The sequence below is a fragment of the Mytilus californianus genome, unplaced genomic scaffold (assembly GCF_021869535.1).
Source record: "Mytilus californianus isolate M0D057914Y unplaced genomic scaffold, xbMytCali1.0.p SCAF_6, whole genome shotgun sequence".
Classification (NCBI taxonomy): Eukaryota; Metazoa; Mollusca; class Bivalvia; order Mytilida; family Mytilidae; genus Mytilus; species Mytilus californianus.
This window is the reverse complement of record NW_026262712.1, coordinates 87,086,434-87,114,134: the sequence shown is the minus strand read 5'-3', so window position 1 is coordinate 87,114,134 and position 27,701 is coordinate 87,086,434. Positions and strand designations below refer to the sequence as shown.

Genomic DNA, 27,701 nt, shown 5'->3' with positions numbered 1-27,701 from the left:
ACATTTTATTGGTTTTTGACATGAAAATTTGTGAACTAAAAGTAATTTTGAGTTTCTGTATAAAATATTTCCTGCTTTTTCTTTCTTTTCAATATATCTTTGGTTTTCTATTCTAGAGTTTATATTTCATCATGATAGATGTATTTTGTCTCATGCCTGGAATTATTATATTTTTATTGTATTTGATCAGCAAACCCGGAATTACCCTTATCCGCCCCCGGAATTAGATCCGGTATTATAATTGTCTTCATTTCCGGTTTATGGCATCCATTGTTTTTCAATGTTGTTTTTGTCAGTCAGATACGATTTACTCGGATTTACACATAACATGTTGGCGATTTTCGGTATAAAGCTAGCGGTTGAACAAAATGATTATTATCAGAAATCACCAAATTTAAAACGTCCTTGATTTACGTTTTGTCGACGAAGTTAAAATTACCGCCAACTGAGACTTCAACTCCGTGTCATATTAGTCACAGCCGTTATACAATATTCCTGCGCTTTGTGCCATTTGGCAACTGTAAACGACTTGTAATTAGAGATTTTCGGCGATGAAATAATTCATGCAATTGTTCTTTGACATCTTGGCCAAAAGCACAGGGGATAATAAACTACATAAGGATTTCTATTGAGCACTACTTCCTATGTGCAACTTCAAAACTTTTGGGTGGTTCGACGATCATTTAAGGTTTTTCTGGTCATATTTTTTGTATTCCAGAATTAAAAGTATGAAAAAAGTGTTCAATTAGTTATAAATAACATAATAGCCAGCCAGATAATAACAATGGCACATATTTCAGCATTTATTGGGTAGAACACAAATCTAGGGTGCTCGCATAAAGCAGCTTAACTGCTTAAAAAATCCCAACAATTCAACAAACAAAGAGAGAGAATAAAAGTAAGCAATATACAAAAATAATATAATAAATAATTGAACAAAATTGTTAACTGTATTTGTAGATATTAATATTAAGCGTCCGAAAGCAAAGATCTTCCAATAATGTACAGCCTATTTACTATAGTACTATATATATATATATATATATATATGCATATTTAAAAAAAAATACCAATCCATCAAATTTAAAAATGGGTAAGATTTCAACATACGTGGGTAACGTTGCTAATCCATACAAATGATATTTTTTTCTTCTTCTGATAATCACGTCAGTTTATAGATAATAACAGAAGTATATTAAAATCATGAATCCAATATAGATCAATATAAAATACGCTAATTAACTCCCCCTTGAGTTAACTTGAAGGGTGAAATTATCTTGTCAAAGAATATAATTATTAAAATCATTATTTCATAATTTTACAAAAGCAAAGTGAAATTTAATTCTGAGAAAATGAATACACTTTGAATGACAAAACGGGAGTCGTCTCACCTTTATGCTTTATGCGTCATGTGACCTAAGGGAAAGGTTAGACGGCTGTTCTATCTTTTTTTGTTACAAAGGTAAATACGTACAATTAAAAAAGTCATTTTCTGCAAACAGAAAAAAACATTTTTTTGTAATATTTATAACGTAATTTCGATATAATTTTCCGGTATCTGTTTTGATGAAATCACATATGGTTATTATATATACGACATTCCATTGGTGTGTTAATTAAATAGAATAGCTGTACACAGGGAACCTCGCCCATAGGACAAAAATACCATACGAAACTTGTGTATTGGTTTTGTTTTCGTCTGCATTACTGTCAGGATAATATTTTTTAGTATATTGAAGGAGAATACGAAAACAGTTATTTTCAGTAAGTAATTCACACATTATCCAGGAATGAAATGACTGTTGCACTTTTTTTTATAACTTCACAGTGGTCCAAAAAAAGGTTGGTCGCCATATTTTCAAGGGGAAGGAGTATTTCTAAATAGTACAAGTAAAACAAAATGGACAAGGCAATTTGCTAATCTTTATTGTGTCGCTGTCATACAGATTTGAAATTATTTGACCCTTTTAAGAAATTTAATCTTAATAGGTTGTAGTACTTGAGTATTTCCCTCCTGTTTTGTGCCCCAAACAGGTAAATGTTTACCTGAATATACTTACTTCTTATTCTGAACTTACATTTACAGAAGCAAAAGTTCGATACACAATTTTCAATTAATTTAAGAATGGGAAGCAAATGTTGAACCTTTTTTGGTCAGATATGGGGAAGTAGGTCTTCGTGAGATGCATTGATTTGTAGCTCACTCCTGCAGATATTTTGTATCATTCTGATGATTAAATTCTGATCCAAAACCAACATTCCATTTTCAATTCCAATATTTTCATTTTATATTTTAATCAAGGATTTTAATTCTACATGTATGCATGGACCAATAGATATGTATGAGTCCCAGAGTACATGTACTGAATTTTAAAAATAGTTGTTTTAAATTTTATTTCAAAGGTTTTATTGCATAATTTTGGAAAAAGGATACACTCGAAGAAAGTTTTGCCAAGCAAACCCTATATCTCTCTTTACACATGTATGTTAACTTGAAAAATTAATCTTTAAAATAATTCAGATAATTTATTTTGAAATTTTTTGTTGTTTCTGATACATACATGTACATTACATTGTATATATATTTTCATTCAGTTTCATAATCATTTCCTTCTATACCTGTACATTACATATATATGAAGAAATCTAGAGATCTTTTTCCATAAAAAATATAAATAAAAAATCAATTAAGATTCAATCACCCGAACCTTGCTTGACAGTGCCGTTCTCGTGCTATATTCTTATTGACATACACAGCCCGTCTCTGGTTGTGGGATTTTTCTTGCTGCGTTGAAGACCCAATGGTGGCCTTGGGCTGTTTTCTGCTGTTTGGTCGGGTTGTTGTCTCTTTGACTCATTCCCCCTTTTATGACATTAGGGAATTCATAATGCAGTCCCATTGATAATGCTACATGAACAAATTATTTGAATTATTTGAATGATCTATTGGACATTGATCACACTAGTCTAGTTAGATTTGGTTTCATGCTGTAATGCTTTGTAATGTATGCAATTTTTTACTGATTGGAATGTTGGATTAAAGAAATTCAGAAGCAATCAGAATTTTAAAAATGTACACCTGTAAAAAGCACAGTAAATCAGTGGTCAGTCAAGAAAAGGAAGGGTGAATTTACTGGAGCAAATGCAGACCTCTAGAAACACTGCAATATATGGTTTAATTAAATACAGTATGCCCAGGGAGTATTGATTATTGTACTTTTAATGACAGCAAGTTTTCAAATCAGTTGTATTAAATTAATACATATATATTTTTGATTAAATTCTGGGTGTTTGATATGGTTTTATAATCCCATTCCAAAGGATGAAATGTGTCCAATACATTGTTATTATACAATACATGTACAATGTATGTGCAATAAGTGTACTTTCAATACTTTTACACTCCAACCTTAACATAGTCCAATAAAACAGTTCTATTAACAATGATTAAAGAAAAAGAAAACGTTTTGGAATCATAAAATGGTTTATTTTAAAAGAATGAACATATGTTTAAAATGTCTTTTAACAACCATACATTTGTACATGTACTTTTTAGTTCTAACTTCTAATTACCACTTTTAAATTCATCATAGTAAAAAGGGTGTTGGCCCATTTTGTACATAAGAATTATGAATGAACTTTGGCTGTAATCTTTAAAGTATGATAAATCCTGGTATGATCTATCCATGTTAATGAACCTTAGGATTAGTTACAGTTCACTATCCCTTTTTCTAATATTTATAACTTTTTCTGCATGAGCTGACCTAGTTGTGACATGTCACATTGTGATAAATCCTTTTTATCATGTTTATATTGTGTTGAAATAGTTTTGTCCAACTTTAAACTTGAAAAAAATTGAATGGATATACAATTACACACATTATAAAAAGTTGATTTAAATACTAGCATCTTTTATTATTATGCATGCCTGGGTTTGAGGTATTTACTAAGGAAGTACATGTATCAGTGTGTATTACTGCATGTTTTAAAGCTTCGTATCCTAATTTAAATGACCTTTAAAAGTCCCTGTAGTCTTTAAATTGGAACTACATAGTTCTTATAATCAATCATTCAGATAGGGGATACCCCAGTGTTGATCAATTTAATTGAGAACGCTCTTTAAAAGTTGTATTGGTGGTCTGTTGAAGCTTTTCTGATATTTTTGAAAATTACTTGAAGTTTACAAGTCCTCTGTTGTTATTTAGAGGGCCTGGTCTAGATTCGGTTTACAGAAAAGATAATAGTTGGTCAGATCGTTGTCTCATTGGCAATCATACCACATCTCCTTATTTTTATATTAAGTGATGTTGATAGGGATTATTAGAGTACAGTTAGCTCTCGTGTGCTTTCGCATATTCATATCCATATCTTCTGGTAGAAATTGCTGACAACATGATCATCTAACTTTGTTTGCACATGTACATTAACACATTGCACTTGCCTTAAAAATACATATGAATGTAACATGCAGGGCAGTGGTACAATGTATATGGATCATTTTCAATACAGGGTTCGACATTAACTTTTATACCAACTTGTCCAGTTGGGCAAGTGCCCTATTACTTTTACTTGTCCGAAAGTGAAATCTACATGCCCAAACTTTTACATGCCAGGGTTGATTGTTGTGCCATGATGGCAGCAACTAGACTTGACCACTGAGATACTACATGTATGAGGCATATATGACCCGAGGAGGGAGGGAAAAGATCGAGGAATATACGGGAATTGGATCATTTTCATAGAGATACTTATTTCATAATAATTTATCTAAGAAATGCCATTTCAAAAAACCCTTCTTAATAAACTGACAACAACTGACAAATTTGTTAAAGTTTAATTTCATTTTCTCTTTCAAGCTTTTATGTTTTCCATCTTCATGATCTTAGGGAAATACACATCCGATGTCAAATTCTAAAGTTAGAACAACGAAAATAGACCTCCGCTTTCCATTGGTCGGTGGGAATAACACATGCATAGGAAACGCCAGAGTGATGTTCAGATTGATAACGATAATGACGAAGCAAAGCCGCGGCCGCCTGATTGGCCAATATTTTTAAACGTGATCTATTTTTGGTAAAATGGGGAATTCAGTGCGAACAAATGACGAAATATACGCATTGAAGGGGGGTTAAGACAACTTTCCTCGACCGTGCGGTGTTATCACTGAGTAATCTATCATAATGGACAAAACAACAGACACTATTAATTTTGTGAAATTTTAATCATATAACAGTTTTTTTTTCACTTGCCCGATCGGACAACCAAGATGATGTTTTTACTTGTCTGAATACGGCATTAACTTGCCCCGGGCAATCGGACAACCGTAAGTGTCAGACCCTGCAATAGCATCTTGTTGCTGAAATTTAACCAAATAGGGTAAACCAAATTGAGTTCCTGTCTTAGAAGTAAGTGCTAAGTACATTTGAAGTAGATGATTGTGAAACAAAACATCTTTTTGGGACACTGGTTAGACACTGGTGACCGACATAATGATCCCTATTGTCTGATGAACTAATTCATTTTTTGTTCACTTTTATTGTGTAAACTATATGCATGTCTTTATTGAACTATTTCCTTTAAAATCAATTGCACAATCATGACATTATTATGGTTTATGTCAGGTATGATAATGTGATAGGTTAATATAAGACAAAGCATTTGCATTATGTAATGCATGTGTTCTTGAATGTTATCACTGAAGTGCATATCAATGTTTTTACAATATATATATATGATTTAGTTCCAAAACTTCCTAGTTGCAAATCTATGTGTCATATAACATGTACAGTATTTGAAACCTATTTGAAACCCTGAACTTTAAATGCAAATTAAACAATTGCATGACAAATATATATATATGTCTTCTATTGATTTTTGAAAGGTATATTTTGTATTATTGAAATTTAACTATCGAGAGTGGAGAAATATAGTTGTTAAGCAAGTTGGAGTGGTCTTGTAAGAGTATACAAAAGAAATTTGATCTTTCTGTGAGAAGCAATAGACATGTTTATAAAAATAAGACAATGTGGTATGATTGCCAATGAGACAACTTTCCAATAGATACCAAATGACAAAGAAGCAAACAAATATAGGACACCTTCCAACCTTTAACAATTAGCAAAAACCAAACTCACTGCATAGCTACATTTGTACATAGCTTTAAACTTTGGGCTGGACATGACAAAAAGTAAAACAATTCAAATGAGAAAATTAACTGCCTGATTTATGTACAAAACAATCAACGAAAAACAAATATGATACACAACAACAAATGACAACCACTGAATTACAGGCTGCTGACTTGGGAAAGGCACATACAGAATGTGGCTGGGTTAAACATGTTTGCAGGCGTTCCAACACTCTCCTAATCTGGGACAGTGGTGTAACAGCATAAAATAAGAACAAACTACTGTAAAATCAGAAATATTACGTGCATTTAATATTGCGAATTTTGCAGAATGGACAAAAATGCAAGATAATTATTGCAATGTGTGGAAAAGCTGCGCACAAATATATCTGTTAGATATCAGAATGCTAGTTCTTATTATTGCGATTCTCAACCAGTCGCTTTATTCACAATAATAAAAACCTCGCAATAATTTCTGAATTTACAGTATAAAATTCAGTTGGAAATTAAAGGCATGACTCTTTAGATCGACACAATTTGCACAAAATACAACTTATTATTAAAGACTTTCCTTCCAGCAATAGCTTGATACTGAAAAACGTTGAACAGGTGAACCACACCCTATTGCTTTATGGTCAGGGACAGTATAAATTGGCTAGGAATTAGAAAAAAGCTTTTCACTGGAGCAAGATGGTATTTATGAGTTAGGGAGAATTTCTTAATGAGGAGTAGCTTGAGTTTGTTTCATCCATCCTTGTGTACAATTGGAGAATAGTTATTTTATCCCATGAATATGTAAAAGTTAATAGGTGAATGGGAGGTAGAGTAACAGGAAGTTTAAATTCTTAAGAATGAACAAATCCAAACTGTCCATTTCATTATTATGTGTACACATGTATAAAAGTTTAATGTCCCAAGTTGAAAAGGAAGTGACATTTTTCTTTCTTAATTTATTTCATGGCAGTTTGATCATATGTCAATTTAAATTTAAATTAACACATTATTAAATGCCACGATTTTGTTTATGAGTTCTTAAATATGTGCACAGTTAAAACACTAAACAGGTTCACAAAGTAATCCGATCATGGTCCTAAAATGGATTTGTTCTGGTTGGTGAACCATAATAAAAATTTTAAACTATCACACATTGTGGAATTGGAAGATATTTTATTACTATTAACAGTAACTGTGATATAAATGTAATAAAAATACTAACAAGGATTAAGTGGCCATGCTTCTCCTTTTTGATCTGGGTCAGTGGGTGTTGGTCGGTTGTTTTCAAAACAGATTTATGATGTGTAAATATGTTTAAAGTCTTATGAACTTTTTTTTGTAGTTTTTGTTTGCTTTCCTTGCTAAGTATAAGTAAATAATCAGTTTATATATCATGTATATAGTTGTATTGTTTAACTTTTTTGCTTCAATCATATTTATAATGCAAGTGTCATGTTGCTCATCAAAGAAGCTTAATTAGAGCTGTGCATACAGTTGTTTGTTCAACACTGATGTTTTCAAGAAGATCATGCTATTGGTCCTTGACCAGACATGTATGATATAATGTGGCATATTCTTTGTTCAAAAAGCTTTTTAAATGGTCAAAATTTATATAGATTTTTATAACCCCTGCAAACAAATTAATTTTTATGGGGGGATCAGTTTATATATCATGTATATAGTTGTATTGTTTAACTTTTTTGCTTCAATCATATTTATAATGCAAGTGTCATGTTGCTCATCAAAGAAGCTTAATTAGAGCTGTGCATACAGTTGTTTGTTCAACACTGATGTTTTCAAGAAGATCATGCTATTGGTCCTTGACCAGACATGTATGATATAATGTGGCATATTCTTTGTTCAAAAAGCTTTTTAAATGGTCAAAATTTATATAGATTTTTATAACCCCTGCAAACAAATTAATTTTTATGGGGGGATGGGGGGAATGGTATAGTAATCACCCTATTCATTCGTTCGTCTTTACATGAAATTGCGACTCTATCTAATGGGCTGGATGGATATTGATAAAACTTTCTTGAGTTGGAGAACACTTCCTGACATGCTGACTATGTTCATAAACATTATAAAAGAATATAATTTGGTTTTATGTGTAAAAAGTTGGAGATAGTACTTAACTTCAACATTGCAATACGTGTTTGTGTATTTGCAGTAAAACATGTACAATGTAATATTGTAAGGGCGGGTATCCTATTGTGAATTCACTTAGTTTTAGTTTTTGGGTACTTTCATGACATATAATTTACCATATTTACATGTAGCCTTTGTTCATAATATTTTTAAATCTTCCAGTAACTTACAGATAGGATCAGATCTTTGACATATACATGTAATTAAATTGTTCATGTTGTAAAAATGTCCAGATAAAAATCATTCAAAGGATGGACAGTTGTTAATATACTTTGTACATAATGATAATGTCAAATGACATTTGAACTTGTGTACCTATGTCTAACCCACAATTGTATTGACAGATCCCTAACATTGTCTTAACATTTGTCTTATGACCTTCAAAAGCCAAGATCACATGGTCTTGATCCTTGGTGATGATTTGGAAGCCTGTTTTAATTTTCTTTTTATAAGCCTTTTCTTTTAATATGCAGGCTTACATTAAAAGAAAAGTTAGTCAAATGCGTTTTGTTAAAATATACTTTTTCACTTTTTGGTCTTTTGGAAAATGTTGTTTGTGCTGTATTTAGACCCCTCTACCAAGAAATTTGTTTTGCATGCACACGTATAAAAATTGAGGTTTTTATCCAATGCAATCATAGGTTTGAACGTTGTTTTCAATTTAGACTGGTTTATATTTTTATACGACCGCAAAAAAAATTTTGTGGTCGTATATTGGTATGACGTTGGCGTCGTCGTCGTCGTCCGGCGTCGTCCGAAGACACATTGGTTTTCGCACTCTAACTTTAGTTTAAGTGAATGGATCTTTATGAAATTTTACCACAAGGTTCAATACCACAAAAGGAAGGTTGGGATTGATTTTGGGGGTTATGGTAATAACAGTAAAGGAATTAGGGGCCAAAAAGGGGCCAAAAATAAGCATTTTTGTAACTTCCAGACATAACTTGTGTGTTAGTGTATGGATCTCTCTGACATTGTACCACAAGGTTCCATATCACTAAAGGAATGCTGGGATTGATTTTGGGGGTAATTGCCTCCAAATTTTAGGAATTAGGGGCCAAAAAAGGGGCAAAAAACAAGCATTTTTCTAGTTTCATGACAATAACTTGTGTGTAAGTGTATGGATCTTTCTGAAATTGTACTACAAGGTTCCATATCACAAAGGGAAAGCTGGGTTTGAGTTTGGGGGTAATTGCCCTAAACGTCTAGGAATTTGGGGCCAAAAAGGGGCCAAAAAACACATTTTTTTCTAGTTTCCAGACAATAACTTGTGTTCAAGTGTATGGATCTCTCTGAAATTGTACTGCAAGGTACCATACCACAAAGGGAAGGCTGGGATTGAGTTTGGGGGTGATGAATCATAATGGGGGTTCAAAAAATTTTGGGGGGGGATTTATTATTTTTCCTTTTTTTTCTTTTTTTCCTTTTTTGTTTCTTTTAAAATTTTCCATTTTAAGTTGGTTATTTCTGATTTATATTTAAAATCAAATAATAATGATATGGTAGGAGATACACACCAAACAGGATGTGTAAATTATTATATAATAAGTATTGTGCAATAGCAAGAAATTTTCAATTGCACAGTATTGCACAATAGCAAGAAATCTTCAATTGCACAGTATTGCGCAATAGCAAGAAATCTTCAATTGCACAGTATTGCGCAATAGCAAGAAATATCCAATAGCACAATATTGCGCAATAGCAAGAAATTGTCAATTGTACAGTATTGCGCAATAGCAAGAAATATTTAATAGCACAGGATTGTGCAAAAGAAGATACTTCCTATAAATTGCTTATTTCTTGACCAATTTCAATGGGGTTTTATTCTTGATTTCATGGGGTTCTTTAATATGCTGAATCTAACCGTGTATTAAGTTTTTGGATTTTGGGCCCCGTTTTTAAATTGGTCCACATTGAGGTCCAAAGGGTCCAAAATTAAACTTTGTTTGATTTCATCAAAAATTGAATTATTGGGGTTCTTTGATATGCCGAATCTAACTGTGTATTTAGATTCTTAAATTTTGGTTCCGTTTTCAAATTGGTCTACATTAAGGTCCAAAGGGTCCAAAATTAAACTTAGTTTGATTTTAACAAAAATTGAATTCTTAGGGTTCTTTGATATGCTGAATCTAAACATGTATTTAGATTTTTGATTATGGGCCCAGTTTTCAAGTTGGTCCAAATCGGGGTCCAAAATTAAACTTTGTTTGATTTCAACAAAAATTGAATATATGGGGTTCTTTGATATGCTGAATCTAACCATGTATTTAGATTTTTGATTTTTGGGCCCCGTTATCAACTTTGTCCACATTGAGGTCAAAAAGGTCCAAAATTAAACTTTGTTTGATTTCATCAAAAATTGAATTATTGGGGTTCTTTGATATGCCGAATCTAACCGTGTATTTAGATTCTTAATTTTTGGTTCCGTTTTCAAATTGGTCTACATTAAGGTCCAAAGGGTCCAAAATTAAACTTAGTTTGATTTTAACAAAAATTGAATTCTTAGGGTTCTTTGATATGCTGAATCTAAACATGTATTTAGATTTTTGATTATGGGCCCAGTTTTCAAGTTGGTCCAAATCGTGGTCCAAAATTAAACTTTGTTTGATTTCAACAAAAATTGAATATATGGGGTTCTTTGATATGCTGAATCTAACCATGTATTTAGATTTTTGATTTTTGGGCCCCGTTATTAACTTTGTCCACATTGAGGTCAAAAGGGTCCAAAATTAAACTTTGTTTGATTTCATCAAAAATTGAATTCTTGGGGTTCTTTGATATGCTGAATCTAACCATGTATTTAGATTTTGGATATTGGACCATAATAGGTGAATGTCCAATTTAAAATTTTTAAGTTCTTAGACCACATTCAATCTGTGTTAGAAACCTATGCTGTGTCAAATATTTAATCACAATCCAAATCCAAAGCTGTATCAAGCTTGAATGTTGTGTCCATACTTCCCCCAACTGTTCAGGGTTCGACCTCTGCGGTCGTATCAAGCTGCGCCCTGCGGAGCTTTTTATTTCGTTTGGGCTTGTATTATATTTTTCCTTCTGGTTTATATGATCCGTTCATCCTATTTCGACTCTTCACAATTCAAGAGTCTATCCTAAATTCTGGTAAATTATATGGCCTTCCAAATACTGTTTAGATTCCTAACATCACTGAAGAGACATTAATTGTCGAAATCCGGATATGGTGTACAAATTTTTGCACTTCATATTTGCGGTATACCATCTTTTCCGCAAGTTTATTTTTTTTCTGTTTGGTATTAAATTAATAATTAAGATCCATTTTGTTACATCTTGTGATATATTTATTTGGCAATCACCATGGCAGTCAGCAGGGTTTAAGAACATCAGTTGTTTTACCTGTTAGTCAAATGCATTTTGTTAAAATATACTTTTTCACTTTTTGGTCTTTTGGAAAATGTTGTTTGTGCTGCATTTAGACCCCTCTACCAAAAAATTTGTTTTGCATGCACACGTATAAAAATTGTGGTTTTTATCCAACACAATCATAGGTTTGAAAGTTGTTTTCAATCTAGACTTGTACATGTATGTACAAATTTATTATATTTTGTTAGTCTTACAGTGTACATCTAAAGATATTTTTATACCCCCCTCCCCTTTAAAAAAGTGGGGTATACTGTTTTACCTCTGTCTGTCCATCCGTCCCATGAATATTTTTCATCGCATCTTTTTCAGGAACTACATTACAAGGAATTCTGAAATTTGGTTTCATGGTTTATATGAGACAGCCATATCGTGTGATGCGTTTTCAGATTCATCACTCAACAACTTCCTGTTTATCTTATACTTTTAGCGGAGTGGGGGTATCATTAGTGCTCAAGCAGTAGCTCACAGATTCACTTGTTGTATTTGCATGTGTGAGTACTAAATGTATTTAAAACTCATAAATAGTTGCTTAGCTAGGTATGAGTCGAACGACACAGAATATGCAGAAACTTAAAGAGACAATTCTCAGGGTTCTTTTAAATACACATAGATAAGTTCTGAACTTTCCATTTTGGCTGGGCTCACTAAAATTTCTCAATTTGGGTCTCACCCAAGAAAATTCAGACATGACCAAGTACTGAGTACTCTGAATTCTGTACTGATGAAATATTCTTCAAATGCAAATACAAAGTTTAAAAACTAGAACTCAGTCTTCAGGCTTCATTTGTATTTGTTTAGAACTTGACTTTAAAGGTGATGGAAATCCTAAAGCTTATAGAAATAGATGGAAATCATAGTACATTTGTGATTTTGATCTGTATAATTTCAGGTAACTAGGCTGGCTTGGTGATGCCAGGTGTAACCCCACAAGGGATGGACTATTTAACATGTACCTTATAATTTCAGGTAACTAGGCTGGTCTGGTGATGCCAGGTGTAACCCCATATGATATGGACTATTTAACATGTACCTTATAATTTCAGGTAACTAGGCTGGCCTGGTGATGCCAGGTGTAACCCCACAAGGGATGGATTATCACCACAACTATGGAGGAATGAAGTAAGTATTCAGTCAGCAGAGTTGGTTTCGTTTTTAGATTAAATATGACATACTGGTAATATGATTTCTGTACACACAAAACACCCTTCAGGAATAACCTGTATCAGTAAGGGTTATTACCACAAGTTTGGAACTCAAAAATATAAAACAGGAGGGAGAGCCCCAAAACCAAAAGAGCCAAAAAAAAAAACAGCCACAACAATCTTAGGTCAACTTTGCAAGTGGGAGGTGCAAATTGTATTACAGAAAAAAATACACATATGTATGCAGAATTGTATAGAATTCTATAGTTTTCAGAATTAAACAAACTAATTATACTGTGCTTATATCATTTAGGCTGTGTCTTCATCTGAACTGATCACAGTGGTAATTTATGTGAGCTAGAAACCAAAAAGTGGCCTTAAAAGTACCTTATGCTACTTAAGGCAACATTGCCTGAGGCAGCTGAATGAAATCTTAGTTATAAAAAACTGACACTTTTTTATCAACTTAAACAGAATATATATAAATATCATAAACGTAACAAAATGTTATCCTAGTACTAAAGCACTTCTAATGGATGTACGATACCCTAAGTAGGACTATCCAACAGCAGTGGTCTCAGCCCAGTTAATTCAATATTAAGTCGTACTAAATTTGTTTGATTAAATGTGCTTTGGAATTGTTGATTAGGGTATAGAAATATGGTCACCTGGACTTTTCCCATTAGAAAGCCCTTTAAAAAAAAGGCCATGCTTGTGTTTCAGTTTGACTCTGCTGGATAGATCAACAATCGGCTAGGTTCACTGAGTTTGTTTGATGTATTGTGTAGGATGATTGCCACTGTCTCTGCAAGTAAATGAACCTTTTGGAGACAACTCTTTTAAGACAAAACTTTAATTTGTTTTTGTCCTAGATAAGCACAAAATATTTGTAACTGGACTTTAGCAATCTTCAATCAATCATATCTATTAATTAAGCCATAATAGCCATTGACTATAGTGTTTTGTATCAGTGTCCAATTCCTGATATCAGAGAAAAATTCTGCATCTACTTTGTTTTTCATTTTGTAGTTCATACATGTAATTTAATTAGGCACATGAATATTCAAATATTCCATGTTGATTGGCACCCATTGCACTAAAAAAACAGGGTTGGGCTTAAACATGTTTGCTGTATATCATATTTTGTTTTAATTGTTTTGTACAGAAATCAGGCCGTTAGTTTTCTTGATTGAATTGTTTTACATTTGTCATTTCGGGGCCTTTTATAACTTGCTAAGTAGTATTGGTTTTGCTCATTGTTGAAGGCCATACAGTGAACTATAGTTGCTAATATCTAGGTCATTTGGTCTTTGGTGGAGAGTTGTCGCATTTGCAATCATACCACATCTTCATATTTTTCATATGCTTTAAAGTTTTAGCCTAAATTTATACTGATCAGTAATCTGAGCAGTAAAATTCAAGGTGAAAATTTCTTTATGTTCATCATTTTTATGAAGTCTAAAGTGTGAACAAGATGTTACTTTGATGATAGCTTGCGGGAACAGGTAATCCATAAATCAGTTATACTGTATAGTTGACAGTTTGGGTGTGTTTACAAACAAAATGTCACTGATAAAAGTCTGGGTCAATATTGGACCACATGCAGATCAAACTTCTTTAATAAGGGATATTTTCTCAATATACACAAACAGGGTGGAGGATTTTATCAATGAAATGATTTAATCATGGGTATCATAAAATTACCTGTGGCTTTGCATTATGTGTCTGTAATGGTATAATTTTATATACAGGAAGTTCAACACTGTGTGAGTGAGTGCATGCATTATATTGATTAAAATGCCTTAGTTTCCATTGCCCTTTCCTCCATGGAGATTTTTATGCCCCCGCTAAAAATAATCTACCAAAAAAAAAAAAGGAAAAAAGGACTACAGCAATTTAAAACAAAATCATCACATTTAAAATAATACATGGTGAAAAACAAGTTTCTGAAGAAATTCATGTGAGTTATTCCCCAAGTCTATACTTTTTATATTGGATAAAAATTTGATGTCTGATACAGATATTCGAAGGCAAGCAAGTATTTCAACTGTGGTACCACAAAGGAGGCATCATTATGCAGGAAAAGGTTAATGAAAATGCAAATTTGAATAAATATAAATATCCAAATTGTGTTACTGAATCATGAATATACTGTAAATATTGCTTTCATAGTATTTAACTTCAGCTAAATAAGCGTAACTAATTGAATAAATTGAGTGACTTATTTATCTTATACTTTCCCAATCAGGTCTTTTATTGGGACGAGAAAATCAACCTGAGTGATTCCTGATTTTTTTTTTTACAATTTTTTGACAGTCATAAAAAGTGTTTTAGTCTTCAGTTAAAGTGGTCTCAATCTGCTTCATTAAATGTTTATATAAATATATTAATAAAAATTAACATAGATAAACAAGTAGGTAATTAGTATTAAATTAGGAGATGTGGTATGATTGCCAATGAGACAATTGCAACTATATATCCAACTAAGTCCAAATGAAGCAGATTTAAGCAACTATAGGTCAACATATGACCTTTAACAATGAGCAAAACCTATACCATTTAGTCAGCGATAAAAGCCCCAGACATTACAAAATGTGAAACAATTCAAAGGAAAAGATCAATAGGCTTATTTAAGACAAAAGAAAGGGAGAACAAATATGATAAACATCAACCAAAGACAACCACTGAAATAAAGGCTCAAGACTTGTTTTTCGGAGGATGCATTTTCATGGACCATATATATTCATAGGTGAACTTGAAGTTTTATGAGTAGATACGGTTTTCAAATACTATAATTATAAGGTCATCTACATTTGGTGTTTAGAATGATTTTAAGGTGTACAAGTCCGTCTAACGGGTAATGTGACCTTGACCTTATTTTGCATGTGCACCCTTGTTTTCTCTTTTTCTGTAAAAGTTTTATTCTTATTCAGATTTTAAATTTCAGTTAATTCTTTTTACCAGCCACTTGTTACTCTGTATAAGGCTATTACTGCATTAAATAAAGGGAGTTTGCTAAAGAAATATTTTGAGTCATAGGACCGTGCTCTTTAATAAAATATGAAAAAACAAAAGATATCTATATTCATAATACAAGATAGAGTACCCACTAAATAAAAGTTGCATCATTTTGAGAATAAACAGATGTGTGATTTTTAAGGTAGATGTACACACAATTGACATACATAAAATCTGTGTGGACAGGAGGACCAGGCTATGTTTGAATGACAATAAATGAAACGTAGGATGTAATGGACAGATCAAAGTTACATTTGATTTAAGAAAAGTCCATAAACATGTGCTTTTATTGTAATGTTTTCTTTCGTGGTACAAATGTATTATAAATACATGTTTATAAAAGTCATAAGAAAATAAAACAACCTTTTTATAATGTCATCTTCCTGTATTTCAGTGGGCATGGATCAGGAGGTTATGGCTATGGACCAAGGTAGGATCTCTACATATAACTCAGTCGTCCTGAACATGCATGAAATATTTGCCACTGGGCATTAAGCAACCAACAATCAATCACTTATGATGGGCAAAATGTCTGACTTTAGCAAGAATTTTACTTAAGGTTGACAGACATTGAAATTATTGTCGATGCACTGATTTTCAGTTTTAAACATTACTAATATTTTTCATTTATTATTTTTCCTAATTGAAATTCTGTTATACAGTCTATTCTTTTGACATTTCATAAAAAATTGATTGTGTTTTTTCTGATCATGATAATGCTTCAAGTAGGAGTTCAGCTGCCAATATTAAGAGTTTAATGTCAAGGAACAGTAAATGGCTGTACTTTGACCTATAATGGTTTACTTTTACAAATTGTGACTTGGATGGAGAGTTGTCTCATTGGCACTCATACCACATCTTCTTATATCTATATGACACAGATTTTTGGTAAAATTTTGCATACACCTTTGGCACTTTGAACTATTACTGAAAATGGAACAAATAATATTTCACTTTTATTTTCTGCAATTGAATTGAATGAAATCTTACAAAGTAAAGGCTCATTTACATTATTTAGATAACAAATAAAACTGGTGAAATATGTTTTAAGTTTGTCTTGAAATCATCAAATCTCCAATTACCAAGTCCAATGCATGGTTTTTTCTTAGAAAATCAATGTTTTTGTTTTTTATTATGTAAAGTAATAATAGGATATCCAACTTTTTCCACACCACATCATTCAAAGTATATATATATATATTTGGATAAAAACCGCAATTTTTATACGTGTGCATGCAAAACAAATTTCTTGTTAGAGGGGTCTAAATACAGCACAAACAACATTTTCCAAAAGACCAAAAAAGTGAAAAAGTATGTTTTAACAAAACGCATTTGACTAACAGGTCGAACAACAAATGTTCTTAAACCCTGCTGACTGCCATTGGCGATTGCCAAATAAACGGATCACCGATGTAATAAATGGATCTTAATTACAAATTAAATACTAAACAGAAAACAATAAACTTGCGGAAAAGATGGTATACCGCAAATCAAAGGTGCAAAGGTATTTGTACACCATATCCGGATTTCGACAATTAATGTCTCTTCAGTGATGTTAGGAATCGAAACGGTATTTGGAAAGCCATACAATTTACCTCAATTTGGGATAGACTCTTGAATTTTGAGGAGTCAGAATAGGATGAACGGATCATATAAACCCGAAGGCAAATATAATACAAGCAAAAATATATATATATATATATATCAAAGGAAATTTTTTTGATCAACAACATATCAATTTTTAAGACAAATCTATGCATTAGTTTTAGAGATGTGATGATTTTAAGAACATTTTTCATAGATTTTATGTGCTTTCTATCTACCATACTAAAGATATTCACTATTTTTTGAAATAATTTTTTCAGTTATATTTCAGAAATTAAACATATAACATGTATAAGTGCATTTATTGATTTTGAGTTCAAAGTATAACATTACTACAGCTGTATGCAAAATTTGACACAAATCTGTGACCTTATCCGTAATCTGATCCTTATAGAGCAGGATTTCTAGATCAGCAGATTAAATATTTTAAACAAACTTTCAGTAACTGTGAGCATTCCTTGTATATTGTTTGACTTTAATCTTCCTAGACCATGTGGACCATGTTGCTGTATTTTTTGTCATACCTAGATATGGATAATATTAAATTCAGAACTTTTTCTGAACTTTCATTTATTGCATTTTCATCTATATACCCTTTGTTAATTTAGTGATAGAGATTTAAAATGGGGGAATTGATAACTCATAAAATTAATCTATCTTGAACTTAGTATCTTTGTTGATTCAGGAAGACTGTGTTGATAACTTTGGTATTCTTTTGAGTTTTGATTCAGGACTATTGAGAGCAAGCCAAGTATAGACAATTGTCTATTGTTGAAGACTGTACATATATGTATTGTTCTTTATTTGGTCCCTAAATGCAGGAATCACCTATTATGAATTTTAATTAATTAATAACAGATAGTGAATTGGCATTCTGGTAAAAAAAAAATATTGTCCTTGCATAATCTAAAGCCAATCAAAATTAAACATTTAAATGATCATTGATGATGTAGGATTTTGTTTTTTTGTAAACTTTCATTGTTGGGTGGTTATTTCTGGAATGTTTACCTCGCATGCCCTGTGAATTGTATTTAAACAAATATTATGACGTGTGGAGGTCAGTTCTGTTTTGCATGCGATGGTACATTTTATATTGACTGAGTGATGGTACTTATTTTGCAGTATTTTTCAACCTTGACCCCTGACCAGTATTGTGATAATTTATATATGTTTTTGATAATTGTCATGTTAAGCGAAATTATCACAAAACTTCACATGATAAACAAAAAGTTAATATTATATCTGAATATTTGAACCTTCAGTACATACAACAGTGCTCCACCCTTATCGACTTATCGTGAATCTGAGTTCGGTTTATCTGAAAGGTGAGTAATATCTCGTGGGGAGTTTACATTTAGATTAGATACTGATTTTTTACTTCTCTTTTCTGGATAAACTTTTAATTGTTGCTTAGAGTGGTTACTTTCACTTTGGTGTTTGTTGTTTTTTTTCCCTCATGCTTAGGTTTTCTAACAGCAACTGAGCAAGGATTTTGTTTAACTGTTATTTCTAATCTTGTGTGGGATTCTTTAAAGTAAGCATTTCAAAACTAACAAAATTCTAGTACCAGTGATGTCAGTTTGATGTGCTAAATGACATGAATGAGTTGTTTTTGTTTGAGTCTTGATACAAGTTTTCAAATTTTGAACATGCATAGAAACGGAGAACCTGTTAACTGGAAATGTTGTTAATTATTAAGTCCTTATTTGATTTAACTGCTGTTTACCATACAAATTAGTATTGTTACTTTGTACAAGGAAATAAAATATGATATCAACATAATAAATTCATGTTTTGTTGAAATCATTTAAAGTTAAAATAATGTGCCTGCGCTAATTGCATAACAATAATAGTTTTGTTATGAGTCAAGATCTTGTTGATATGGTTAACTAGTAGTATATGGTAATACATGTATTATATTGAACAGTTTGAATGTTTGTGATCAGTAGCGGATGACATTTATGCAATTCTGAATTGAATGAATGAATTGTCATAAAATTTCATAATTTTAATGTAACTTTAATTTCATTTTATCGTATGTGCTTACTTGTATGTTAAATATGTATATATATTATACATTACATTTGTTGACATCAGATTGATACAGACTGAATATTTGAACCATTAATTGAGAAATTACGTGCAAAAGTCTTAACTATGCATTTTGAAACGGTGTCCAGTTGATTACATTTGTCTGATATTGTATAAATACACGATAATGTTAAATTCTATAAAACTTAGCTCATAGGTGTACATGGTGTACATGTGTATAATTGCACACTTTTATATTAGATTAATGAATCAGAACTCCTTATTGTAGGAATGGCTACGGAGGACCTGAAATAGGTAAGTTTATCATTTTACAGTAAGTAATTTACACATACAAATAGCAATGGTAGACATGAATAAGAAAATATTCAAAATACATCAATGTAGCCATCACCAAGATTACCATTGGTTGTTTCAAAATGACCGTATTGTATGGACTTATGAATGATGCAATACTGCAGGGGAGGGGATTTGATAAAGTAAATAAACTGAATGTCAATCCTAATGAAAGGCAACTTACATATATATGTATCTGTGGTGTCTTAGTCTAGTTTATTTGATATGGGTTTATAAGCATTTTCTATACATTGGACACTGGTGGTCAGTTTAGTGGTGCAGTTAGCCAAGTAAAGCATCAAACTTCTATATTCAATTTTACTTAAAAATACACAAGATATTGTCTACAATACAACTACAATACTGGTATATCAGTAATGTACCAGTATTGTTGTTTTAAAAAAAAAAATTACAATACTGGTAAAAAATTTGTATACCAGTATTGTGCACAATACTGGTATACCAGTATTGCGATCACCAACTACAGGAGATCCAAAGCAACTGACAAACAAATGACTTAAAAAAGTACATTTCCAAATGACTTGTATAAGGATTAACAGCTATGGTACCTTGGTGGTGAAAGTCTGAATTGATATGTTTATGTAAGTGTGAACTGCTAAGTAAACCATTGGGCCACCTAGTCCCTGTCTGTATATTGTTTTCTTTCTTATAATAGATTTTTTCCATCAGTAAACTACACTGTAGTACACTATTGTTTATTTTGAAATAACCGTGTTTCAAACCTGGGAGAGTAAATCAGTATAACTGGTTTTTTTTTTTTTTTTTTTTTCTTTTTTGCACCTAAAGCTTGACAATATTATAACTAATGAGAAGGAGTTACAAGTTAAATTAGTGACCTCTGCATATTTGTTGTCACACTAGTCAAAACTATGATGATTTTATGTGTAAACCATGTTAGAAGTCAAAGGGTTGGTACATTTTGTAATTATAATGACTTGTTTTGTTCTGAAAGTAAACTTTCATTTTTACTGACTTTAATCCTTTCTCTGATGCAAACCTGGCACCTCTTTATTGGAAAGACTTATATCTATGTAAGATTAAAGCCAACATTTATTGCACATACACACATTTGATGAGAGAAGATGAGATAGATATTCAATAATTCTTTCAACCTCTTTTTCTTATATGAAAGTACAAAATATTGCCATGGTTGGCAATGGCTTTCCCAACACTGATCAAGCCACTGCATTCGGTTCTTTATTTTTTAGTCCAAAATTTAACCTGTAAATAAGCAAAATTTCAAATAGGAAACCTTATTGCTTATTAGCACTTGTTACGGTGCAATATCATTATAAAGATATGGAGCATAATTGAGATGAATACCAATTTCACATTTTTAGTAATTAATTAGTTTGACCTCCTTCTAAACTCAAAATTTAAAATAACAAAACCTTAGCACATATCTATAGACCACACAGGACAGGATCAACACTCGAAAAGGACCTGGTACATAAATGAAAATCATTAAAAGTTAACTTGTTCAGTAATTGACATATTCATACTTGTGGACATATACATGTAGGTAAGGCTTTGTGATAAAACAATCAATGAAGTATTATGCTTGGAGGAATACGTGTACATGTATATCTGACACACAACTAAATTGAAGTTACCGGTAATATAAAAATAAGAAGATGTGGTGTGATTACCAATGAGACAACTCTCCACCAGAGACCAAGTGAGGTAGAAGTTAGCAGCTATAAGTCACAAGAATGTTTTATAGGTGGTTTATTATTACTGAAGAGAATGGTTAAACTTGCAAATACAGTATTATAAATAAAATCATACTAATTTCAGTGATAAAATAAATGTACACAAATGTGATGCATTAATAAAGCTAAGACTCCTGTAACAAATATTATGTTTATCCCAAAACTTGATTGTTATGATTTAGATTGTTAACTTGAGCAACAGTTCTTTATGGATGAAAGGTTTTAAAGTTGGGAATGTTAAAATGGTTTGAGGGCTACCAATAAACACAGTCAAGTCATTCCTGTATTCTTTAAACTTGGTGTATCAAGTATCAAGTATCAATCTTGTATCAAGTAAGGGTTCTACTAGCTGTTCATACTACTTAAGGGGACAGAAAGGGTGACAGGGTTATATAATGTATACAATTATTTATATTGATAATGCTCTGGAGTAGATATAATACATGATGCAGTACAGTTAAACAGCCTTGAGATGTAAATTCCAAATAAAAGAAAGCAAGTTAGACCTCTTTAATCAATTATTGGAATTTCTCTTACGGCAATTAAGTTTTATTGAAGAAATTGCAATGATTGAATTAAATATGATAGATCTTCTTATAAGCTGTTTCCCTTTAATAGAAAATTATGGATCTTTAGTTAATTGAGAATATAAGAATGCTCATTAATATAAATTTTTCATAAGATTAGAATTAAGAATTGCATCATCCATAACTTAATGTTTGCACCATGGATATATGAAAAGGTTGGGTATATATATATAAGAGAATGATTTCCTACTGTTTTTCCTGTAGAAAGTTAGAAAATCCCCCAAAAAATTTCTGTAATATTTATGGGAATTCCATTCATCCTGTATTAAGGCTAATCACAAATCTCATCTTGTATCAAGTAAGGGAATCCAAACATTCAACTTGTATCAAGTAAGGGAATCCAAAAATTCAACTTGTATCAAGTAAGGGAATCCTAAAATTCAACTTTTATCAAGTAAAGGAACCCCTACATTCATCTTTTATCAAGTAAGGGTATACATACATTCATCTTTTATCAAGTAAGGGAATCCAAACATTCAACTTGTATCAAGTAAAGGAACCCCAACAATGAGCATTCAACTTGTATTAAGTAAGGGAATCCCTACATTCCTCTTGTATCAAGTAAGGGAATCCTAAATTCATCTTGTATCAAGTAAGGAAATCCCAAAATCATCTTGTATCAAGTAAGGAAATCCTAAAATCATCTTGTATCAAGTAAAGGTATACCAACATTCATTTTGTATCAAGTAAGGGAATCCTAAAATTCAACTTGTATCAAGTAAAGGAACCCCTACATTCATCTTTTATCAAGTAAGGGTATACATACATTCATCTTTTATCAAGTAAGGGTATACATGCATTCATCTTGTATCAAGTATGGGAATCCTAAAATTCATCTTTTATCAAGTATGGGAATCCCTACATTCATCTATTATCTATTAAGAGTATCCTAAAATTCATCTTGTATCAAGTAAGGGTATCCTAAAATTCATCTTGTATCAAGTAAGGGTATCCTAAAATTCTTTTTGTATCAAGTTAGGGTATCCCATTCAAATAAGTAAGAGAATCTAAACATTGAACTTGTATCAAATAAGAATATGTCGACATGAAAGACAACAACACTCAAATGTTTATGCATGGAACTCGTTTAATTGGTCAACATGTTTCGCTAGCAAGTGTGGCGTCTTCAGGACAAGTAGATACATGAAATAAAACAGTTAAGTACAAATTTTGCAGTTATTGCGGTTGACCGGAAGTAATGTTACAATTATGGTTGTTATGACGACGTTATCGATAAAAATAGAAAGTGAAAGTGAAAATGGAAATAGTTAGGTTGAATAGAAAATGAAAGTAGTCAATAATGTTATAAATGATGGTAGGCTGATTGGAGGTTCATAGAGGTATTGTTAATAATGTTATAAACGATGGTAGGCTGATTGGAGGTTCCTAGTGGTATTGTTAATAGAGATGATGAAAGTGGATAATAAAATGTTTGGTTCATCTTGTATCAAGTTAGGGTATCCCATTCAAATAAGTAATGGAATCCAAACATTGATCTTGTATCAAACAAGTAAGGGTCCAAACATTGAACTTGTATCAAATAAGTAAGGGTCCAAACATTGATCTTGTATCAAAAAAGTAAGGGTCCAAACATTGATCTTGTATCAAATAAGTAAGGGTCCAAACATTGATCTTGTATCAAATAAGTAAGGGTCCAAACATTAATCTTGTATCAAACAAGTAAGGGTCCAAACATTGATCTTGTATCAACCAAGTCAGTGTCCAAACATTGATCTTGTATCAAATAAGTAAGTGTCCATTCATTGATCTTGTATCAAATAAGTAAGGGTCCAAACATTGAGCTTGTATCAAACAAGTAAGGGTCCAAACATTGAGCTTGTATCAAACAAGTAAGGGTCCAAACATTGAACTTACTTGTATCAAATAAGTAAGGGTCCAAACATTGAACTTGTATCAAATAAGTAAGGGTCCAAACATTGATCTTGTATCAAACAAGTAAGGGTCCAAACGTGTCCTTGCTCTTGTATCAAATAGGTAAGGGTCCAAACATTGATCTTGTATCCAATAAGTAAGGGTCCAAACATTGATCTTGTATCCAATAAGTAAGGGTCCAAACATTGATCTTGTATCCAATAAGTAAGGGTCCAAACATTGATCTTGTATCAAATAAGTAAGGGTCCAAACATTGAACTTGTATCAAATAAGTAAGGGTCCAAACATTGAACTTGTATCAAATAAGTAAGGCAAACATTGATCTTTTATCAAATAAGTAAGGGTCCAAACATTGATCTTGTATCAAATAAGTAAGGGTCCAAACATTGAACTTGTATCAGATAAGTAAGGGTCCACACATTGAACTTGTATCAAATAAGTAAGGGTCCACACATTGAACTTGTATCAAATAAGTAAGGGTCCACACATTGAACTTGTATCAAATAAGTAAGGGTCCAAATATTGAACTTGTATCAAATAAGTAAGGGTCCAAACATTGATCTTGTATCAAATAAGTAAGGGTCCACACATTGAACTTGTATCAAATAAGTAAGGGTCCACACATTGAACTTGTATCAAATAAGTAAGGGTCCACACATTGATCTTGTATCAAATAAGTAAGGGTCCACACATTGAACTTGTATCAAATAAGTAAGGGTCCACACATTGAACTTGTATCAAATAAGTAAGGGTCCACACATTGAACTTGTATCAAATAAGTAAGGGTCCACACATTGATGTTGTATCCAATAAAGAACCCCACATATTAGTAAAGAAAAGCCTTTTATTATGATTATCATGGTCATGATGATTAATAATGTTAACTTCCTGTCATTGTTACTACTACTATATGTTTGCATTGTAAGGTGGAAGACTTTTTTTTTTAAATTATCTTCTTTCTGTTAAGTAATCTTATCTGTTATAACTGAAACATTCTCTATGACTATTTTGTAGCATCATTGTCTAGGGGACTTCCCTTTTCAGTGTATGCTCTACATTTTGCAGTGGTGTTTATTTTCTTTCCTGATATGTATAAACAAATTGTTTAATGAAACCTTGATATCATATGATGATATTGTATGACATAAATTTGAGAATAGAATGTTTCCTATTGAATAAAACTGAATCTGATATCAAATAGTTGACCCAATTTTAGCTATCTACCTGTTAATCTTTATTTACCTGCGGACAGATTTTATGATTTTTTAGCTGTGAGATATGTTTTACAAGTATATAAATTTATAGATGGCTGTCTCAATTAAAGACATTTACCTAACAAGTTTAGTTAAAAGAACAGAAAACCTTTACTCCTCTAAAGAAATTATTTTTCTCCAATACATTGTATTCAGTTCAGATTATTGAACTTTTCAAATAAGGTTATTCAACCTTCAGTCAGATGCTGCTTTTTTTCAACAGGCGTTGATTCACATAGAATTAGTAGTTAAGAATCACCCTTGGCCTTGGTTTCTTGTAAGATCTGTAATACAGAACATAAGCTTAAACATTTTCTTGCATAATTTAGATTTTAGATAGACAAAAACCAAATTTTCTAAAGAAACCAGTTGTCCATTTATTTCTTGTCAATCCAAGTGACAGTTGACTGCTTTATTGTTAAAAGAAGTAAATAATGAAGCACTAGTGAAATTTAAATTGCAAAGTGCCTTTGCTTCAACCTAATTATTGCACATGCAATTATTAATTAATTTTTTTTGAAGATGAATATGAGAAATGTCCTGAGATAGTTATTGTAAATTCAGAAATTAATGTGTGCATTTATTATTGCGATTTTTGAAGAATGGACAAAAGTGTGAGTTCAATTATTGTGATTTCAGAAAAATCTGCATAAATACACTTGTATCAGTTTTCAGAATGCGAGAGCTCTAATTATTGCGACTCAGTCAGTCGCATTAGAACCATTAATAAAAACCTCACAATAATATCTGAATTTACAGTATTCTTTTCTGTAAGCTCTTATTAAGCAAACACACTTTTTTATCAATCAAAATTTGGAAATTAATATTTCCCATTGTAATTATAATATATAGGTCAGTCAATCTGCAGGTTAGCATTCTTCAAATTTAATCTGAGATTGAATCCAACAAGGCTTGTTTCTTCTTTTCAAGAAACTCCCATGAATGTTTTCACCAAAAAAAAATCCCAAATAATATGACATAACATAGTGTTTAATATTTAAAAACATAGGCTTGACCAGTAACTGACCCAACAAAACAGGATTATCAACCATATACAGGCACTATCACCTATAATTAGCTTGAAGTGGTGGATAACAAAAGTAGCATTGGGTTGATTGAACTTAGGAGTAAAGGCGTTACATAAATGTAGACAGATATGTTACTTTGCCTGTAGCTAGACATATATCTTCCCTTGACTTTTATAATAGTTGATGATTAAAGGATTACACTGTGAAGGTTTTATGTAATAACAATGCATTATATCTTTTTAATCATAAAAAAAGAACAATAAAAATATTTTTGAAGGAAATAAAATTTTAAATTTGTGAAAGTCAAATGTAAATCGTTCATTTGTTTGTTTGTTTTGAAAGTCAGATTTAAGTCGTAAGAGGAAATAAAACTCTTATATTGATATGAATGAGTTAATAAACTTTTGAAGGGTTTTACAAACGCATGTTTACTACTTTGTATACAACTAAAGATTTTGAACAATTTTAATACTCATTTGTTAAAATAATTTTCTTTTTATGTAAGATATATAAAAAGAGATTTTTTATTTAAAGGTCCAGGGTCCTTCAATAGCTTTGTACCTTAAATTTATTATATACTTAGTAGTAAATACAGATAAATTGTATGTGTAATACAATCATTGGCAAGCATGCTGTATCAGCCACCCGTGATGATATCTATATCAGCACGGTTGCAAAGGCTTTATCACACCTTTAATCTGTATGACGTCACGTCATCAATTGCAGTTACTGCTGCAAAGACTTTATCAAACCTCTAATCTGTATGACGTCATGTCAAACCTATAATCTATATGACGTCATTTCAAACCTCCTTATCAGTATGACGTCATGTCACATTAAAAACATCTACATGAGGTATATGTATATAATAAAGTATATATGAAATTGCTTTTTCAATATCACACACCATATCAACCCCCAACCAATATAATCCCTTGAACAGAGCTCTTGGGATTATATTGGTGTCTTGGGTTGATACAGATGTGATATTGAAAAAGCCATAGGATATTCTCTATATATTGTAAAATGATCTGTGACTTTTTAAAATTAGATATCTGGATAAAGTTTTCAAATCTTAACTTTGTTTTAAACTTTTATAAAACAGTTTTACATCATAAAGTATATGTCTACAAGAGTAGGAAAAGTATTGGACCACTATAAATCAAAGCAAACAAAACATAAAACTATCCACAAGGCTGATGGTAGCTGTCTTCCGAACCATAATACTGTAAAATTAGTTATTTCGTGCATTACTATTACAGTTGTTGATCATGTTGATGAATGAACAAGACTGTGGGATTAATTTATATCAGCTCAGATAATGCTGCATACAAATAATCCAATCAAAATATTGATTCGCTTCAAGTTATGGAATGTTCCTCTATAGTT

General features: G+C 31.6%; 1 protein-coding gene across 11 annotated transcripts in view; it reads left to right on the top strand.

Moving 5' to 3' along the window:
* Window positions 1-1,424: 1,424 nt before the first annotated feature.
* LOC127705935 (epidermal growth factor receptor kinase substrate 8-like protein 1) overlaps window positions 1,425-27,701 on the top strand; it is an 85,457-nt gene continuing 59,180 nt past the window's right edge. For 8 of the 11 annotated variants that reach the window (XM_052210299.1, XM_052210291.1, XM_052210296.1 and 5 more), the window contains exons 1-5: window positions 1,605-1,764; window positions 12,712-12,787; window positions 16,223-16,258; window positions 18,696-18,758; window positions 19,754-19,779. In XM_052210299.1, coding sequence (XP_052066259.1) covers window positions 12,732-12,787; window positions 16,223-16,258; window positions 18,696-18,758; window positions 19,754-19,779 — 181 coding nt within the window. In that variant the 5' untranslated portion in view covers window positions 1,605-1,764; window positions 12,712-12,731. Of the gene's footprint in view, window positions 1,463-1,604; window positions 1,765-12,711; window positions 12,788-16,222; window positions 16,259-18,695; window positions 18,759-19,753; window positions 19,780-27,701 lie in introns of those variants that run through there. The other 3 variants (XM_052210289.1, XM_052210295.1, XM_052210294.1) reach the window with 3 other exon arrangements.